The sequence below is a fragment of the Marmota monax genome, unplaced genomic scaffold, assembly GCF_021218885.2.
Source record: "Marmota monax isolate L192 unplaced genomic scaffold, Marmota_monax_Labrador192_F-V1.1 WCK01_AAM20220418_F8-fsc00026, whole genome shotgun sequence".
Taxonomy (NCBI): domain Eukaryota; kingdom Metazoa; phylum Chordata; class Mammalia; order Rodentia; family Sciuridae; genus Marmota; species Marmota monax.
This window is the reverse complement of record NW_026693108.1, coordinates 10,188,806-10,209,500: the sequence shown is the minus strand read 5'-3', so window position 1 is coordinate 10,209,500 and position 20,695 is coordinate 10,188,806. Positions and strand designations below refer to the sequence as shown.

The 20,695-nt window shown below is 41.2% G+C and overlaps 1 protein-coding gene across 6 annotated transcripts in view; it reads right to left on the bottom strand.

Annotated features, from left to right (window-relative positions):
• Positions 1-20,695, bottom strand: part of Nalcn (sodium leak channel, non-selective) — a 301,994-nt gene that overhangs the window by 70,054 nt on the left and 211,245 nt on the right. For 3 of the 6 annotated variants that reach the window (XM_046454990.2, XM_058582742.1, XM_058582740.1), the window contains 2 exons: positions 8,463-8,599; positions 7,270-7,411 (listed from right to left, as the gene is read on the bottom strand). The exons of 2 other annotated variants lie outside the window; for them this stretch is intronic. In XM_046454990.2, the coding sequence (XP_046310946.1) occupies positions 7,270-7,411; positions 8,463-8,599 (279 nt within the window). The remainder of the gene's footprint in view (positions 1-7,269; positions 7,412-8,462; positions 8,600-20,695) is intronic. One more of the 6 variants, XM_058582741.1, reaches the window with a different exon arrangement.

Here is a 20,695-nt window from a genome sequence, read left to right as displayed (position 1 = left end):
TAAATAATGGGTCAAGATTTTTGATCTTAACTTATTTCAAAATTATAAATTCTGACCCCTGCAAAACACCAAGTATAAGAGTTAAAACATTCATGCACACACAACACACATACCGCCCCCCAAAACTTCATTCTGAACCCTACAAAAACACCAAGAGTTAAAATATGGGCCCGCGCGCGCGTGCACACACACACACACACACACACACACCCTAAAACTTCGTTCTTCCTCTGGGCCCTAGGACACCAGCACAAGTTGATTTCTCCTCTGTAAGAAGCATCACCTTCCCGAGGAGGCCACCTAATGGACAGTTCCCAATAAAGACGGTACCTTCCTTGTCTAGCTTATGTTCCTCCATTGTCTAGGTGCTTCAAATATATTTTAAAAAATGAATCAAGTTCATAACTAAAAGGCGACTTTTAATGTTTACTCCCTTTTCTGTTTTGCTTTTTTTTTTGTAAAAAAAATACTTAATCCTAAAATATCAAATGTGAATGAGGTACAAATTCTGAGGGAGTAATGCTTATTTTGAACTAAATCAACTCACTTTATACATAGAAAAATCTTCTAAAACTGGAGACTAAACAACTGAAACTCATTTGACTTAATTTTTTTTTTTTTGGCTCTTGAATTTTATAACAGTGCTTTAGTCTGGGTCTCTGTGGAGTGGGTCCAATCTCCCACGACTTCCATACCAACCAGAGTGGTATAATGGTAACTGCAGTGCAAGGGGAAGGCAAGCAGCACCTTGGGTGGCTGAAGAAGTCTGAGGTATGTCCAATACATGGTGTTTATGATAAGAACCAAGGCTGTATGCCGGGTAGGTTTTAATTACAGAAGTAGAATACAAAGTGATTTCTGATCATAGCTCATGTAAACATAAAAACAAAGATTCAAAACCTGCAGAGATCAAAAAGATGTGTGGATTTATTATTCTGGAGAGAATGTCAGAGGCTTTTAATGATGCAGCTGTTTGTAATTTTAAAATTATGACACTTGGTGATGCAAGGAAGCAGACTTCAAATTCTAATTCTGGTTCAGTTGCATTTGAACTTAGGGTACAAATAACAAGAACGCATCAGCAACAGTTATAACACACCAAGGTTGGCCTGGCACTTAATGAAAAGTACCTACAGGAAAAACCATATTTGAAAGAGAATAAAGTTTAAAAAGAAGAATAAATTTATATTTCAGAGATTCATGTAGTGACTTTATCTGGATACCTGTCTTTGAGATAGTATTGCAAATTGTTAAAAGTCTTCCACCTTGGATATAAGAAGATTCTTAATTCTAGCCTGATATTCCTTTCACCCTCAAAGAACACACACCTAAGGAATGGACACAGGTGACACAATTCCAAACTAAAAATGATTGCACAACTCAATGTTCTACAAAAAATAATAAATAAATAAATAAAAAGAAAGAAAGAAAGAAATCACAGATAGGGAATTCCTGTTCTCACTCATTGAAGGTAGAAAAATATTTTTTTCACCCTGAACACAGCACACTGTTTGCATGCAATGGTCTCCTCAAAACATATTTTTTTAGTAAGACTGTGAACTCAAATAGCCATATCTTCAAGCTCAATAATTTACTGCAAAGATCAATAAAAGAGAAAAAAATGCTTTAATTTTATCCCATGTACTTCTGCATTTCCTCTTCATTATTGTGACTAAGAGGGAAGTCAATTATCTACTAAAGCAGTTTGAAGCTAAAGAGAGGAGTATGAGGTCTTCCTATTTGGTGTCTTTCCCCTGGGACCACACTGCCTTGTGTCTTTGAGATATAGCACGGGGTTATGTGGTAGCATTACATAATCCCCTCCATTCCTGGAGATATATCTTGATTGGTCCTGAAGAGCTTCTAAGCTATTATTTTAGAAAATTCTTTCAGAAGAGCAAAAGCCCTAAAGAATAAAACAGACTTTCTCTCTCTCTCTCTCTCTCTCTCTCTCTCTCTCTCTCTCTCTCTTTCTCTCTCTTAATAAGTGTTCATTCTGGAAATTATAGATCAGGATGAGTAACTTGCTATGTGCTGGAACAAACCATCAAACACTCTATAATCACTTAGAAAATTACAAACATATTGTATGGCAATGACTGAGGCTTTGTGAAGAGTCAATCTTACAAAACAATTTAACTTACTTCTTGAGAGTCCAAGACACTGGGTAGGCAATGGGGGTAGCAACTGAGATATCATCAAAAACAAAACTCAACCATCAGACCATGTCAAATTGATATATTGTGCTCAACTAACCTGTTACATCTTAAGGTTAAATTTAAGTCATTTGTCTTGATGGATCCATGTGAGTCTGTTTACTGAGCCTGACATCAGGGTTTGGGTTACTGATGGTAGCCTTTCCTATCTACTTTGACAGGCCCGTGGCATGCTGTGCCAGGTAAGTGCTGGCATTTAACTTATGTTGTCTTGTTTAATTCTCCTAAGAAACCTTGAAAATAAGAATCATCCCTACAGATGAGACCAGGAACCTGCCAGAGTTAGCCACTGCTTGGTTCCGACTTCTCCCAACAGCTGCACCAAGCTCATCTTGCCTTTCTATGGGGTCTCCCTGCCTCCATCTCAGTATCTCCAGCCTTCTTCCTCCTGAGGGGAGGGAAAGGGGGGCTGTCCCACATTCTGCAACACCTTTTGCTTTCATTGGTTTGACTCTCAGGTTCTAAAAGACGTGGTCCACATCTTACTCATTGAAGAATTCCCTAGGCTCAGAAGATTGGCAGGTGAGTAGTGAGCAGTCCATACATGTGGTTTGTTGAATGAATAAATGAATGTGGAAGACAAATGGAAATGAAAAGGGGAGAGCAAAACATTGTAATTAGCTTATGATTTTCCCCTTTATGTATATGTGTTAGCTGTTCATTTCAAGGTCACGTTAAGGAACTTAGCAGAGAGAGGCAGATGTTGCCCTACTATAGGAGAAGTCTTCACTCTCCTTATCATATGGGCTCTCTTGCCTTGCTAAAAAGTGGGAGGCAGGGGACAGCCCTCGTGCCCCCATGTTTCTTGTGCGGATGTGGCTCACTATGTTTCCAGGCCACCGCAGGTTCTGACCCAGGAAGTGGCACTAGGAGCACAGGGTGGAAACCTCAGGAGCACAGGCCAGAGAATCCCGGACTCAACCGCAGGGGTGGCTGTGATCTCCAGGGTGCCAGAAAGCCAACTGATTAGCAAGCACTCTGCTTCCAGAACCTCTGATCGGATGGATGACAGTGATATGAAGAGTGAGTGTTGCCTGATTTCTTTCTACTTGGAAACTGGAAAACCCTTCTCAGGATATGGAGGCTTAGCCTTTGGTCAGGAAGTGGAGGGAAGACACTTGTCCAGTCTTTGCCTTCCGGACCTCGGCAGGTCCAACCACCACTTAAGCATTCGACATTTTTGTGGGCTCCTTGTTTACTGGGAGAAGGACAGGTGTTTTAAACTATGTGATAAAAGGGATCACAACAGGGCTATTTTTAAAACCAGGGTTTCTGCAGAAGGAGGTTGCCATGGGAATCTTTTATCACTGCTCAAACCAGGCAGGGTAAGTAATTACTTGGAGAAAATCGCCCCTAATGTGTGCTTTGCGTTTTCCTCGATGCTTAATCCAACTCCACTGCCCTTTTGTGATCGTCAGTTGTAGATTTACTTTTTTTCCCTCTTCACTAGTGATCTTCAGGTTCCTGGGACTTACTGTTTCCCCTGGCAAGAGAGAGGTAGCTCTCCCTGGTGTGGCGGAAGTCGGAAGTTCCTCCTTACAGGTAACCTTCAAGGAAAAACTTTTATTGTATTGTTCCTTTGTTCATGTGGTGAGAAGCACTGATAAGCTGGCCTCTTCGTTCTCTTTTTCTTAACATTCACAGAGGAAAAACAGCCTCAATTTGTGCAGGGTGTGGACAGTTTTTTTTTTTTTTTTTTTTCCCAAGTAGAGTGAAGGGTCTGGCCCACCATCTCACACTGACCAGCATTTCCAAGGGCTACTGGGATTTGAACAGAAATTTCCTAGTGCTTGCTGAAAAGTGCTGTTTATGGGGAGCTACAAGTTGTATGGTCCATGTTCAGGGTTTTGGGCTTGTGTTTTGCTCTTTTGTTTCTTGGTGGCTTTGGGATTTCTTAATAAAAATGAAAAAGACTTGCCATAGTTAAAACACAAGTCCCAGGTTGCTTTCTCTGATTTCTGTTTCTGTTCAATTCTTACCATTGAAATCCATCTGCAAGGGGCCCCACTTCAAATTTCCCCAACCAATGAGTCTCAACAGGGATGAGCCATCCTGGGTGAGGAAGGCCAGCAACCTGCCTGTCTGCCTTCTGGTCACCTAGGTCAAGTCAAGGCTTTAAAAAGGGATAGGTGGCAACCTGGGTAAGGCTCCCACTGCTCCTGCTACAGGGAACTCTGCTGCCTAGACGCAGAAAGGGCAGGTTGTCTGTGTCTCCCTTTCCAAACTGGAGCATTTACCCAGACAAGGAATGCCGTAAGCGATGAGCTGCATGATCCAACTGGACTTTACCAACATTTGGGTCACCTAGGCATAGACGAGATGAAGGGCAATGTGACTGTCACTTACAATAGTCTATGTTTAAGACAATGTGGGTTATACCAGCTGTCTTTATAGGGAACTGTCTGCAGTCTTCAGAAACTTCCTAGTCTCTTTATTAAATATTAAATTGGAAAACACCTGCGAAGCAGTGTCTCTGCTAACTCATTGTATTTCAGGAGATTATGGGATAGACTCAAGTATAAGATTACAGAATAAAACTATAATTGTTACCCTATTTTCTGTTGGTTACAAATAACTCTTAAATGCGAAGATTTTTTAAAAGCCCTAAAATAAACAGGCATTAAAAAAATTAGAAATGGCATTTAAGCTCTTTGACCCTAAACCAGCAAGAAAACATCTAGAGAGGGATGTGGGGGCACAAAGGAATGCGTCAGCATCTCCCCAGGCTCCCTCCCTGCTAAGCACTTTTTTATTTTTTCCTCATCAAATAAAAATCATTCTATCCAAGAAATGTGAGAAACATCATGCTTCCTTTTAGAATGAAAATAAGTTTTCATGGACTGACAGTTCAATTTTATGTTTCCTGTGGGATATTATTCCTAGTAATTTAAAAAGCAGGTGGTGGCTTTGTGACTCTGGGCAGGCATATCAGGTCTTGGTCCTCTTCCTGGACACAGGCGGGTACAACCCAAGGCCAGACTGGGTGTTATTCCACCTCTGGATTGTAATGTACCCTGGAAACCAAACCAAACCACCACAAACTGATCTTCTCTCTAGCACATGAAAGGCAATTTCAGACAGATTGTCTGAACCAAGCCACTGTTTGCCACTTTTTGTTCCATGGACATGAACTTTGGCTTCTGTGCCCTGCTTACAGTGCTGAGTGAATTATAACTGTGAAGGGCAGTGACAAATTTAATTTAAAAAAAAGAAAAGAAAATTAAAAACCTGTAAGGGGGCTGGGGATGTGGCTCAATCGGTAGCGCACTCGCCTGGCATGCGCGGGGCGCTGGGTTCGATCCTCAGCACCACATAAAAATAAAATAAAGATGTTGTGTCCACTGAAAACTGAGAAATAAATATTAAAGAACTCTCTCTCTTTTCACTCTCTCTTTCTCTTAAAAAAAAAAAACCTGTAAAGAGGGTTAACAGCAATACCCACCTATTTCATGATCTTTCACTGAAAGTTAAAAGCAATGTGGCATCTCAGCTGAAATAAATTAGTGGCCAGGAAGACCAAACAGAAAAAATATCTCCAAGTACAGGACAGAACTGGAGAGAGGACAGTCCTCCGGAGGAAAAGGCAGCCCTAACCTGGAAAGGAATGCTGGGCAAAGAGCCGACAGCATTGCCCTGAGTTCATACAGCCTGCCAAGTGAAGAGACCCCCGCGTTGGTCACTTCTGATGGCAAAAGACATACAGGTGTCTCTTGGAAAAGTTTCTGAATTCCAGGAATGCTTAGAACATCTTAGAAACTTCTCCAAAGAAAGTGGCAAACTACTTTCAAAAAAAAAAAAAAGACATTGGCAATGGGTCTGTCTTCTATAATTTGGAGCTGTTTAAGGTAGATGGGTAACATCTGTAGCTGACTGAGAGAAAATAAATAAATGGAAAGAAGGCAGCCCCTCATATTAATCCAGGACCCATCTACAGAGAAGGTAGCAACCAGGGAGAAGTCTGGGGAGAATGTGGTGCCTCTTTGGTGGAGGGAATGGGGCCAAGGAAGAGGTGAGGCCAAAGGCCAGGGCACCCCAAATAGCTCCTCCCTGTGGTGCTGGGGAACAGAGAGGAAGAAGATCCCGAGCAGGAAGGAAGTGGCGTCTCTTTCACCACAGAACGGTAAGATTTCATAATAAGCAAGAGACAGAGGTGGGAAGGCTTTAAGGGAATACAATGAGCTGGGAATTCCAAAGTGAAGTACTCGCAAGTGAATTAGATGCTTTTGTGAGCTCTACTGTCTCATCTCTTATGAACTCTCTCACTGTTCCTTTATCTTCTGGCTAATCATACTCCTGAACTTATTATTCGGAGTAGGTGATTAAACCATTACTATAATATACACACATACATGCGTACATACACATAAGCATGTCCACATGTGAGTGTATATGAGTTCACCTGTTGCACCTGAACGACACACTGGATGTCTTACATCATTTTTAAAAGCAAAGGAATGGGAAATTACACTTCTTCAAAAATTATGAGCTAAATTTGTCTTATGTGCACGTGGTTCCCTACTGACATTTTACTGTGGAATTTGAGAAAAAAATTCTATTTTTCAAATGATAAAGAAAAAGGTAAATCAGAAAATGAATAAGATAACTCACATAGATAATTCCTGCCGCATAGTGAGCACTCAACAAATGGTAATAAAATAAGTACATTTTGGTGATTTTAAGGGCAGGTGCTCTGGTTCTGCCCCCTGATCTGATAAATGTACAAAGCACGGTCTTGTACATGGCAACCCACAGGATACCGCTGAACCTGGACTGTGCCTTGCGGGTGGAAGCCCTCCGTTCTGTCCACTAGGAATGGGAGGCTAGGAGGGATTCAAAGTCACCAGGCTGCCATGTGCACAGCTCCAAGGCCGACTTAGGGAAATGCAAGATTTAAACTCATAAAATGTTAAAAGGCTTAATGATTTCTTCTCCAAATAGTTTCTTCATTATTCTCTTGCCACACTGGCGTCCAGAAACCTAAACAGTTATGTGGTTCTTTTCTCTAACATATATAGGCTTTAAAAAGTTGGGTCATTTGGGACAGCAGTCTTACTTTTTGATCAATGTACTTGTTGTCTTCAATGGCTGACCGTTTGGAGTGATCACAGGATGAAGAAGAGGCCGAGGGGAGGATTCTGAAGAGACAGCAAGTATCCTGTTGCTGGCGATCAATAAACTGCTTCATAAAACTTTCCCTTTGCAAATGAAGTACACACACATCAAGCATTATTAATGAAATGGAGCAGGCGATGGCATTTTGCAATGGGCTAGAGAAAGCAGTGACAAAAGATCATAGAAAATAATACATGTCACACAGAGAGTGGTGTTTAGATTTAATCACCAAAAACATTTAATTGAGAGAAAGCCTCCTCACCGACTCCTGTTTAAAAAAAATAACGTCCCTGAAACAACTTTAGAGCAAGGATATTCAGTAATTGATGGCATTTTTTGAATCCTATTATGGTAATAGGATACTTTATCTTTCCTCTAAGACTTGAAAGAATTAATTCATCTCTCCAAACTTCCATTCATCATAAAAAGCCTTGAAAGATAATTTTACATTTAGAGACTCAAAAGAAACAGACTTCCTCTGATCTCTAAAACATGGTAAAAAAAAAAGAAATTCAAGTAACATCTCTCCAAGTAATAAAATTCAATTAATTAATTTTGTTTATATTTTTAGTTGGAAATGCCAATATGGTGACGTGCCACATAAAGACACTTTGGGTAACAATGGTCTGTGTATTGGGTGGTTCCCTGGGACTGTATGGCTTAGTGATACCACAAGTCCTCTTGGTTTGCATAAATGTACTTTAGGGTGTTCACCCAATGAGGAAAATCAGAGCACGTCCCTGTCACTAAGCCATGCACAACTATGGTTTTCTGATTAAGTTTAAAAATATGGCACCATATCCAGCCTCAGACTCTGTGACCCTTCCACTGGGTGCTTTTCTCCTATGTGTGACACTGAGTACCTGTTCCATGTACCTGGACGTCAGGTCCCTGAGGAGCCGTCTCGAGAGAAGCAGGGGTGGCCTGGTGGCCTGGCTCCTGCAGCACAGAGTGCCTCTTCTCTGAATAGGCTGCTTATTCACAGGGGTCAAGGGCTTTAAAACTGAGGTAGAATGGAAATTTAGAGAGAGGAAAAAATCCACCCACGTGTGTTTGAATGAAGAGCCGGATCTGATCTAAGATCAACCTGTTACCATGTAGTCAAGATATACAATTAAAGAAATACTTGAATACCTGATTTTAGGAACTGTAAAATCTGAAGGAAGTTTTGAGATTTTCACCATTTGCGGTCTGTTTGGAAACTTTTCAAAGATTCGCAGGCGCAAAGGGAGCTTTTCTTTGGTGTCTGCATTTGCTTCACTTTGTTTTAACTAAAAAAAAAATAGAAAGAAGAAAAAAGGGGGGAACCTATAGAACTGTTATAGAAAATCCGTTTTAGAATTGAGGGGACAATGCGTAATTACAAAAATGAACCAGAAGGTGGCAGCAAAAGCCCACCAAGCCTAACCTCTCCTCAGTCACCTACACTATTGCCATAGATGGTTTTTTATGTGTGTTGAAACTTTTCAATTCTGGGGAAACAAACAAAATTTTACAAACGATAAAAATAAACAAAAAAGGTAGAACAGAACTTTGTTATTCTATTCCCAAATATAAACCTCCTTTCATTCCATATAGTCCATAAAACTTTTCACTTATCCCTCACGTACTTAAACAACAAAATTTGACTGATCCGTATTCAGGCTAGAATTAGAAATTGAAAGAATAAAAAGATGACAACATGAGCTACAGTATCATGCTGAGTGGTGATATTTGAAAAGTGGAAATGTCAAGAAAATTGGTCATGCAATCTAGCAGATTTAAAAGTTCAACATAAAAATAACACACTGACCAATAAAACAAAAGTGTTTTCTGTTTGGTTGTAAAGATGCTTGGGAATGACTGACTTTAAACCATCTTTGTGAAAAATGGAAAGCAAATGGCATTCACTTATCTAGCTATTCATCTGCTTAGGATATATATTTACATTTCTACAAATTGCTTTTCGGGCAGCTGAGGCTTAACCTCACCAGCAGGTGCCGATGCTGGACTAAGGAGAAATTAAGAGGATCCATTTTAGCTGATGGAATTCATTCTTTTCCACCTTCTGTGCTGGCTTGTCTTGGGGGTCCTTTTTGCTTCTCTTTCCTCCTTTCCTGACACCTCTCCGTAGACGGGAATTTATTGTCATGGTTGCCTGTCCCTGCTCTGGCTTTCCAACCTGCACCTTGAAACACTGGGCCCCTTCAGAGAGCATATTTAATTCAGATAGTCCTTTCTGGAAGGGCTGGGAAGACATCTAAAGCCATCAGCCTGTTACTTCAAAATTGCCATCTGTCTCAGGTTGAGGGAAGATTAGCAGGAAAGGTCTGGAGCTCTGGTAACAGGAAGAGAGGGGGCGACTCTTCCCTCTAACCTGCAGCACATGGAGATGCAAACAGGCCAGAGGGAACAGGGGTGCTGCATTTTGAGGGGAGAGCCCAACTCTAACATGATTGATGTCTCCGCTGTCCGTCTGGCTGTGGCTTCATGGAGAGATTGCATGTTCTGATTCCTGGTTTTCCCCTCTGTTGCAGATACTGCTCTTCCACCTTTGTTTCGCATTACATCCCCATTTTATCTCAGCCACTGTTGCTCCTATTTAGTTTGGCCGGCAGCCTTTGCTTCTCTGTCTTAGATGCTCATCTCAGTTAGGGGAGGGGCCACCGCTGCTGGCTACTTCCCTCCCTCCCTAGGAGAAGCCTCAGTATGGCCGTGTGCACAGAGGGTGTGTTCTTGACGATCTGATGGTTACAATGATGATGGCCAACACTCAGCTCCCAGAGGCACAGGCAAGAACTGCAAGCATCTCCATGAGATGGGGACAATTTGAAAAATGATAAAAATGAAGAGACTTGTTATGAGAAAGAGACTTGTTTTCTATAAGGTCACTGACACAACTGGTAAGATATACTTGTCAGTGGTAAGGAGACCACTTGGAAAAAGAGAGAGGCGCTAACAAATTAAGGCAGACCACACAGGAGTTCTGTCAGGCCAAAGACAGGCTGATGCCACCCAGCAGAAATGAGGGGTTTTTGCTGATTCGTGCACCTGCTGACTTTGTGTTGATATGTTGATGCTGCCGAGCTAAGTCCTGTCCCAGCGGCAGGTCCTGTGCTAAGTTCTAGGGGGTGTTAAAGTGAATGTCACTGCACTTGCCTTGGCCCAGCCCACTTGATAACCACGTAGATGGCTCTATCACAGACGATGACAATGAGGTGTCATGGCTTCCTGGTGGGATGTTAACGGAGCACAGGGTAGGAAGCAAAGGGAAAAGCAAGAAGAAAACTGAAGACGTTCCTTTGACCTAGATTTCTTGGGCAGCAGAATGGCTACATGTGATTATGCTGTCATCACGGGGCCCCAAGTGTACCAGGACTGAATTGCATATTTTATGAGTGTTCAGTCTCTTCAAAGAGGTATGAGGACAAATGTGGCATGAGTTGGGACCCATTATAGAAATGAAAACACCGAGCTCTTCCCTAAAAATCTCCCAGCCTGTGCACTACTTCCACCCCCACCAGCACCTGCCTGGCCACAGACACCACCTGGCCCCTGTGCTCCCCATTAAGGCCCCCTCTGTGTTGGCTGTTTCCAGTCTGTTCTCCATTCTGTGGTTTTAGAAATCTTCTCAATTTTCATCTTAAAACATTCTGGTGGTATTATACTGCTCTTCAAACACCTAACTCTTTTACTCTAGGCTCTGAGGTCTGCTTTGGCTCCTTCACACCTGTGCAGCCTCAGCTTAACCTATGTTCCAACCACATCTTGCAGGTCCCTCAGAGGTATGTGGACCTTTGCACCTGCCATGCCCTCTGCTGAGCTCCTCTTCCACACCCTCTCTCTTAAATTTCATTAACTCGACTTGTTTTCCAGTTCTCCTCACAGTTCCTATAGAATTTTCCTCCAACCAACAAAGTCTTCCTCTTACAAGTCCATAACATGTTAAACTGAACCACATAAAATTGCTGAGCCCAGGATTGCTGTAACCAGTTACCATGAGCCAGTACCTTAAAGCAAGAGATGCTGCCAACTCTCAGCATTCTGGGGCTACAAGTCGGAGACCAAGGTTTCTCCCGGGCCCTGCTCCCACAGGAGGCTCAAGGAAGAGCCTGCCTTGCCTATTCCAGTGTTTGGTGATTCCCAGCAGTCCTCGGTTCCCGGGCTTGTGGCGCATCACCCCGGTACTGGTCTGGTCTACATCGTTCTTCCTGTGTGTCTGTCTCCGTATCTGTGTCTGCCTGTCCTTTCTCTGCAAAGGATGCCAAACATGGGACCCAGGGCCCTAATCCAGAGTGATTAACGCAACAGTTACCTCTGCAAAGGCCAATCGTGCAAGTAAGCTTCTCATCCAGAGGTTCTAGTTAGATTCATTTCCATTCCATTGTGTGACCACATGAACAATGTATCTCTTTTACCCATGATTGCGAACTCTTGAGAGGACTGGGACCACGTGAGGTCCTCATTATTCCACATCTAGTGCCCGGAACAGCAGTTGTCACAAAATAAGCTACGTAAATCGTCACTGATTAAATAATTGTACTAGCTAGTGGCAGAACTAGCTCTAGCGCCTTCAGTTGGGAAACAAAAGAAAGGCTTTAAGGCACATCCCAAAGGGTGGAGGGAGAAGCACACGATATCTATTAAGTGACTGAATAAATGTGTCGCTGTGGATACTTGTGCCCTGCATTTATGGAATGGAAAAATTTGATTTTTGCGGCATTTAATCTGAACTGATGTTTGTCATTGACAAGCTGATGAATGTTTAGACCAAGTTCAGATTTATACAATTTTAAAAAGGGATGTATTGGGGAAATGTCAAGTTATATTTAATCAAATATTCTAGAATATACTGTTTAACATATGTAAACTACCAGTATTAAAAGATAATCTTTCATGTTTTCGAAATGGATCTCATCTCATCCTAATTTGCATTAGAGATATTTATACTCCTTAGAGCCTGGAAACACCTTAGGGGCAATATTCCATTTTTAAATTTACTTCCATATCACCTTCTAGAGAGCAGAAATGGAATAAGTGTTTGGAAATGAAGTAGAGCTCAGCACAAATTGGCCCCTGCACTGTAACCCTACAAAGAGCAAAAAAGCAGCTCTTCTACATGACTCAGAAGCTCCTTCAAGTCATGCAAACTCTCTCTCTTCTTGACTACTGTCTAACTGGCTCCACAGATGTGCAGAAGGGCCAGTCAGAAGAGGGCAAGGTGAGGGCTGCTTGACTGGCAGACGCACTGGCCCTCCCCGCAGGGCAGTGAATTGCACACGGGCCTCTTCCTGAGTGCCAGTGCACACACCATGCTTTCTTTCTTCTGTTTTTAACAGATAAGCAGCATCAACTAAGATACACACACACACCCTGGGCCCCTAGGTGCTGGAATAGCGTGCATACCTGTGCCACAGCTGGGCCCTTGTGTGCCCACCCACCACAGTGCCATTTGTAAGAGTCCCAACTGCCAACCATTCAAATGCCTATGGGGATACATGAAAAAATAAATCATGGTTGATTTAAACATTTTGAGGGAGCTGTATGGCAACACAAGAATATGGGTGAACTGCCCAGCATAAGGCTGGTGAAGGTGGGCGGGCGCAGAAAAGGGCACACTGAATGACTCCACTGAGATCAGTTCAAAGAGCAGCATGCGCCTATCTGTGCTGCACAGGGTCAGCAGAGGGGCTGTCCGGGTGGGGGGAGATTGCTGGCTCAGAGGGTGCTGGGGCTGGGGCCGCTGAGGCATGGCGGGCATTTCTTTATTTGTTGTTTATAAAAAGTCAGCAAAATGCCTCTTTCTAGGTGAATATTCTAGTTCAGCACAAAGTCAGGAAAAGGGGGCACAGGATGCAGTTGAGCAAAACCCTCTGATTCACACTTCACTGCTGTCCTTCACTGCCACCTAGACCACTTCTCCCTTCCAGGTTCCTGAACTTGACCAAGACAGAGACAAAAAGGAGGGCAAGATGGGATCAGGGGGTCATCCGGACACACAGAAGCATTTCGAGGTACTCCGTGGCCACTCAAGAGTTTCTTCAAAATGTAATACAATGATATTCTACTTTATATCCAAATTATTTCTCCTTCTTGCATGTAAGCACAGATTCTCCAAGATTCAGTCCACTTTGATGCAAATGAGCAGATAACACCAATATCAGAACTGGATACAAATCTAAGATCATTATATTCTCCCACCACAAGTAGACCTTTTAACATAATTATAATTGTAAATATCCATTAAAAAATTCAAAGATCATGATTCCTGAAGGAAAGGAATTCAACACATAGAATGCTAAGATTTAAATCTTTATATTGAAAAAAATGAATTAAAGAAAAGTACAAAAGGAGAAGTTTATAGTGGCTTCAACCGAGCAGGGGGTCTGATGGTACCCTATAGATCAGATGACAGCTTTGTAACAGACTCACATGGTTAGAAAAAAAGGCACATTAAAAAAAATTACAATCAAAGAAATAAATTTCAAACCTTGAACTTTAAAAAAAAATATAAATCGTCTAAGCTCAGTGCTGTTGTATGGCTCAGCATCTGTCTTGTGGAGATATCATTGCACACCACATGCCTGAAAGCCGTTTGCTTTCCTATACTTCTCAAGAGAGTCGGGAGTAATTGCTGTGCATGACACACACCCTGTTCTGCCTCGTCGCTTAAATCTTCCCCATTTCAGCCTGTGCTTTCTCTGTTAGGATATTCAAACATTATTCACTTTCACTTCCTTTCTCAATGCTGCAACAAAAACCGAATTGAAGGATTACATTAAAAAACATTAATATAATTGTTTTCGTGTGAATTCCTAAAAGACAACAATATAAAAAACATCTTGTGAAAGATTTCCCTTTTCAAATCAAGTCCACGCTAGTTGGAGAAATGTGAATAGATATGTGGGTGGACATAAGTGAAGAGCAGTTTTTGGCTTCAGGATATGAAAGATGATGTTCCATCAGGGAAAATGAGCTTCTTTCTCCTTTTTTTTTTTGTTATTTGTTGAGTAAATTAAGGCTGAATTTTCTTTACTTCTTTACACAATGGTGTCTGCTGGTTTTTCTGGACCTATTCATGACATAGCAATTCAGAATATAGAGTCTTCCTGAAACATAGACTATTGTTTTTCAAAGGAGTTTTTTGAAAGCAATTTCTTTATGTGATTTTACAATCCAAATTACATGGCTTCTGGGTTAAAACAGATGGGTAATCTGGAGAAATGATTAAACGGTGGTTTTTAATAATATTCCTGTGTTATTATAAACTCTTGGTATAAAAAATAAAGAATATCCTCACTAGCCTGTTAAATCTAATAAGTAGTTTCTTAAAGGGGAAGACTTTTTATTTATTTATTTTTTTGCTGAAGGCACAGGGTAGTTAGCTCTCACAATCGCATATTAAGACAGCAATGCTGCACACTTTCAAAAATGTCTCCTTTAAAAAATAATATTTTTAGCTAATTTTTTTAGTTAATTATCCCCCCTTGTACAAAAATCTTTAATAAATCTAGTCCTCCCAAGGTCAAGCTGGGGTTTTAATTACTTTGGCACATCTACTAAAGCCATGGATGTAATTGGAAGGCTCATTTCTTGGTTGGCCTCTGGGTCACAGCAGCTACATTTTGTATGACAGCTGGCACCCCAAAATGTTCAAAGTCATTTTAGAACATTAGCTGATGGACCGCTCAGGGTGCTTTCTTTTGTACATCTCTCCATGGATCTATTACTTCTCCATGTAGCCGGGCCCTGTGAGTAGGGAGGGGAGCTGGGTGCTGGGGACAAGCTGCAGAGCTGTGCTGGCTGCCTGGGAGCCCAGCAGAGAGTTTAGGAAGGGTGCTGCAATGACACTACCTCATGACACCCCTCAAAAAGTGCACGGAATGCCTTCGCCCATGCTCTGCACTCTGAATGTAAGACCTTTCCAGCTTTCAATGTCCTTCAGAAGGTTACTCTGGGCAACAATGTAAATACCATCAGCAGCAACACTAAGCTAGCAGGCAACTCCGACCACTGGTATGAGGAAACAGCCTATTAAAACCAGAATGCCTAATTATATTGAATGGATACATTTTATTATTTTTTAAAATCCCATTAGTGGAATGAATTATTTTTTAGAGATAGTAATGATGACTAAAGATTGCTTTTGTACATTTCTTCTAGATCCCAAACACCTCTATTTTACATTACATCTCTCTCTTGCGTTATTCAACTGAGACAGTTGTTTCCATTTGGGATTTTACTGAGTCATAGAAATATGCTCATTATGATAAAAAATGCATTTTTTTTGTTCCACTTCAGATGCAATTATACCAGAGCTTCATGAAGACTAGCGACTTGGTTCATGTTATGAGATGAATATTCAGTGATAGGGGAAAAGCCCATATCAAAAGCAATTCAGGGTGTGTATGTATGTGTGTGTGTGTGTGTGTGTGTGTGTATGCACGCGCCCACTTACACCATTGTCTTTTCTGATTTAGAAAACACAGGCAAAAGCATAATCTAAGGAAAAACAGTAAAATAAGACCACTTGGATTTAAGTTTTGTTTAGGCTTTATAGTCTCTTAAGCACTTTGGATTTCAGTGTTCTCAAGTGACAAATGAGGATTTTTACTCTTATGTATAAAGGCCAGATTTATAAGTGAGAGAGCATATTGCCTGTGACTTGAATTACTCCACGGAAATGTGCTGTATCAATTAAAGCTATCACTGGGCCACAGTAAGGCCAGCTCTGCAGCAGCGGGACTTCACCTGAGCACGTGGAGTAGCTGCTCTGTGGCCCTCTCCCCCTAGTCTGGACCCACTCACCTCCCCCTCTGCTCCCTTTCTTCCCTTTCACTGTGATGATCGGGTTATTTTCTCAAGACGCTTGATGGTAAAAATGAAAATGAAAATAGAGGAAAACATTTCTCCGGATCTTTTCTCCTTCCTTGTCCAACTTACTTCTACCAAGAGATGTCTGCTGCCATCTACATTGCTACCTGCTCGTCTTCCGCCCTCTCTGGTCTCTGGTGCCTGAGGCACCAATATCTCCCATGTTGCTAACTGCAGGGGCCACTTGGTCACACAGGTTTTGTTTCAGAGATTCAAAACCTGTGTGAACCCTTCTAACCGGCTTTAATCCATCCTTCAGAAGACCAAAAGATAAAAGAAGTACCATCATTTTCCCTGGTTCTTAAATTAATTCAAGGACTTTCAATAACATGTGAAGGAAAGGCTAATTTTCTGAGTGCCTCCAATGCCTCACCCCTATGCTCTGACCTTACAGACTGTCTCCCTCTCAGGTCCTTCACAGGGCTGGCTGTACTGTTATCTTGCTTGTGACACACTTTCGTTTAAACCCGTTTAACTTTTTATATCCTTCCCAAATCGCCTCCTCTAGGAATGTTTTATCAGAACAATTGGCAGTTGAATAGTACGTGTGCATGCTGGCCCTGGGCTCCACCCTTTGCATTGCTAATATTACTAGACTTACAAAATAGTTTTCCGATGTAAGATCCAAGCACAGCACCACGCTATGTCCTGTTGTAGATGAGGAAACTCAAGTCCAAGGAGCTTAAGTCAGCTGCCTGAAGTCTTGCAGCTAGATGTGGCAGGACTGGGATTTGACCACAAACATTTTGATTCCTGAGCTTGAGTTTCTACAAATTGTTTCATACTGCCTCATCAAAACAAGCTTTGCAAATAATAAATGTACTTTTACTCCTGCAATCTTATGCTTGCTATTACTTTTATTTGAAACAGTTTCTCCCACTTTCCTAACAAAAGTTGATTCATCATTTCTGACACACCTTCCAGGACCTGACTCTCATCTGAATTACTTTCGCTGTGCACCTTGCTTTTTCTCTCAGGGCTTTCCATTCTAAATTTCTAATGGCACGCGTCTTTCCCTAACTCGATGGCAAATTTTTAATCAAGGGCAGGACTCCTTGCAACTCTTTGGTCTCACATATCATGTTTCAACACATTGACAGTGATAACACAATGATAATGAGTAGAAGAACAGAGAAGGTACTGGGTAGCTGGTGCGCACCTGTATCCCAGTGACTCAGGAGGCTGAGTCAGGAGGACGGTAAGTTCAAAGCCAGCCTCAGCAATTTAGTGAGACCCTAAGCAATATAGCGAGACCCTGTCTCCAAATAAAAAAATGAAAAAGGGCTGGGGATGTGGTTCAGTGATTAAGGGCCCCTGGGTTCAATCCCCAGCACCAATAAAGAACACAGAAGGCAACACAGATGATGACCCATAAACCAGCTGAAGTGAGCCACTGTGTCATCTGCCATCACTCTGTCAATCTTTCCTGAGGTTCTTTACAATGTAGAATTAGCAGTTTTAACCAGCAAAAGCAGTCCTTCCGATGTTGGATGAGTTGTATTACTGGTAAAGATGACAGAAGGGAAATGGCAAGTCACATTGAATTTTCTATTAGAAATACGATCCTACAAAGTGTTTGGCTCCCAGAGAGGTTTGTGCTCCCAACTTTTTAAGATCAAAGAGCATAATTAACTACCAAGTCAGTAGCACGTAATTATGAAAACAAACTTCATAGATGTATGCATTTTTGAACCAGGCAACAAAGCCAATTTATATATTGTGTTATTAGAGTTTATCATAAAAATTATTCTTCCATTAAAAACCCCATTTTATTTTCAAGCAATATTAAACTTACATAAGAATTTCAAAAAGTATAGAGAGTTCCTATATGCCCTTGACCCAGCCTGTTCTTCTTATGTTAGTATCTTACATAACCACAGACCATTTATCAAAACTAAGAAATTTACCTCGGTCTAATACTTTGAACTGTAGCATGGAACTTGTTTGGAATCCCTAAGTTTTTCCATGCATGCTTTTTTTCTGTTCCAGGACTCCAACCAGGACACCACATGCCACATTGCCTATGTTCCCCTTGGCTGCTAACAGCAACTCAGACTTCCCTTGTTTGAATGACCATTTTTAAAAAATGACCATGTAGTGACCATGTTTTCAAAACCACTGGGTTTTGAGAAGCACCAGTCAGATAGTATGTAGAGTATCCCTCAATTTGGTGTTGCCTGGATCTTTCTCATGACCACACTGAAGTTATGGAACTTTCTGGAAGAACACTTTGGAATAATAAGCCTTTTCCACCATATCAAAGCATATATGACATCCACATGCCAACTGTTGGTGATGCTAACTACAGTCACCTGAGCAAGGAGTCATCTGTCAGATTTCCTTCACTATAAGATTATAGCAATTTCCCTTTCTTAGTTAGTTAAGCGCCAGTATGAATCCCAGCTGATATTAGGGAGAGGCCAGTTAAGCTTCATGCCTTTGGAGAGAGGAATATCAAAGAATTTACAGACACTTGTTAAAACTGCTGTAATCATTTAAGCATTCATTTGGAGGGGATACTTAGAGGCCACGTCAATATCCTATTTCTCCTTAAAGTTGCGTGCACTAATTTTAGCATTCATTAGTAGATCCCGCCTGCAGTGACTCTATCTGTGGTATCCGCACGGTGTTCTGTCACTTCAATTTTGTTATTGGGAACTATTCTTTGAAAAAAGAGTTGTCTCTTCTATTCATTTTTTTCCAATCATGCATTTACATAAACGGATTTGTGGCTGTTTATTTCATTTTTTAGGTGATAAGCTAGTACTATTAGTTATTTTATTGCCCAAAGTGATCCTGCTGTGGGCACCAGGGGCTCTTTCAGTTGACTCCTCTACCTTAGAGGTATTATATTCTCTCTCCCTCCCCCTTTTCCTCCCCTCCCCCATCTCTTCTTCTGCTCCTTCTTACTTTCTGGTACTACAAAATGCTGAGACCAGAAGCTTAGTGCTAGTTTTTTTCCATGGTTATTCATACCCAATCTCCCTTCGGTCATGGGAGCTGTGTCTCAAGACTCCCATGGATTTCTAAAACCACAGATAGTACCAAACCCGATATAGACTGTTTTTTTTCCCTATATGCACATATCCATGATAAAATTTTAATGTATTAATTAGGTACAGTAAGGAATGAGTAACAATAACTAGTAATGCAATAGAAAAATCATAACGATGTAGTGTAATGAAAGTTAGAGAAACATGGTCTTGCCCTCTCTGAATTTCCACTTCTCCACTTAGAGGACACCCTACGGCTTCTCTTTGGCATATCTGAATTGCTGGTCTCACTGCTCTTGTGCTTTACAGCCATTATGTAAATATTAAGGATGAGCTGAATACAAGCCCTGGGACACCTGACAGTCCATCTGAAAGGGATGACGTCCCAGGTACAACAGGACGGGTGGACAGGAGACACAGGAGATGGGCAAGACTTCAACACAGAGCAGCACATGATTTCAAATGGATGATGTATTTGTTTCTGGGATTTTGCATTTGATATTTTCAGACTGCAGTTGACTTTGGGTAACTGAAACCAAAGAAAGAGAAACTTCAGAAAAGGGAAACTACTGTATTACTGCACCTAGGCCTGCCCGACACATAGGGCCAGCCATGTACCTATGGAGCTGAACCACACATCTGCATTTAGTTTCCGTACACTTACCTACGTGTATGTGTGTTTCCTACATAACCACAAAGAAGTGAGAATCATACATGTATGTTATTTTGTACTACCATGTACGTAATATACTACTACTTTATGCGTGCACGTACGTAGCATATTCTATCCAATCCAGTATCACAGGGCTTTTCTGGCATTTTCCCAGTTATCTGTAACTTCTGATAGTGTGAAATCTGGCTCTTATTTTCTATTAGTAAAAGTTCTTTCCTTTGTTTATTTTCCTTCCTTCTTCTTCTTCTTCTTTTTTTTTTTTTAAACTGGGATTGAACCTAGAGGTGTTTACCTCTGAGCTAAACACCTCTGCCCAGCCCTTTTTATTTTTACTGTGAGATAGGGTCTTGCTAAGTTGCTGAGGCTGGCCTCAAGAGATGCTCCTGCCTCAGCCTCCTGACTAGCTGGGATTATAGGCATGTGCTATCATGCCTGGCCACTATAAATTTCTTTATTTGTCTCACTTTAGAGTACACATGAAGTTGTGTCAGTAATGGTATTCCCAAAAAATAAATACAGCACTTTAAATTAAATGTAAAGAAGACATATTTTGGATGGGAGTCTTTGATTGGGGTTTGAAGCCCACAATAATCTGTTCCCATAGGTATTTCCTTTTCAGGCAAAATTCTTGCATTTCCAAGTTCATTACTTAATATGCTTGTGGTCGACTGTAGAGTGTTAAATTCTGCATACTTTGATAAAAGGGCTTATTAGATGCACTATGAAAATTTACATTAATCAACATATTTTATTCAAAACAGCCTAGAAATAAGAATAACATCAAACAAAATAACACACATATATGATTCTCACTTCTTAGAAATATGTAAATGGCTCCTTTGTTAATG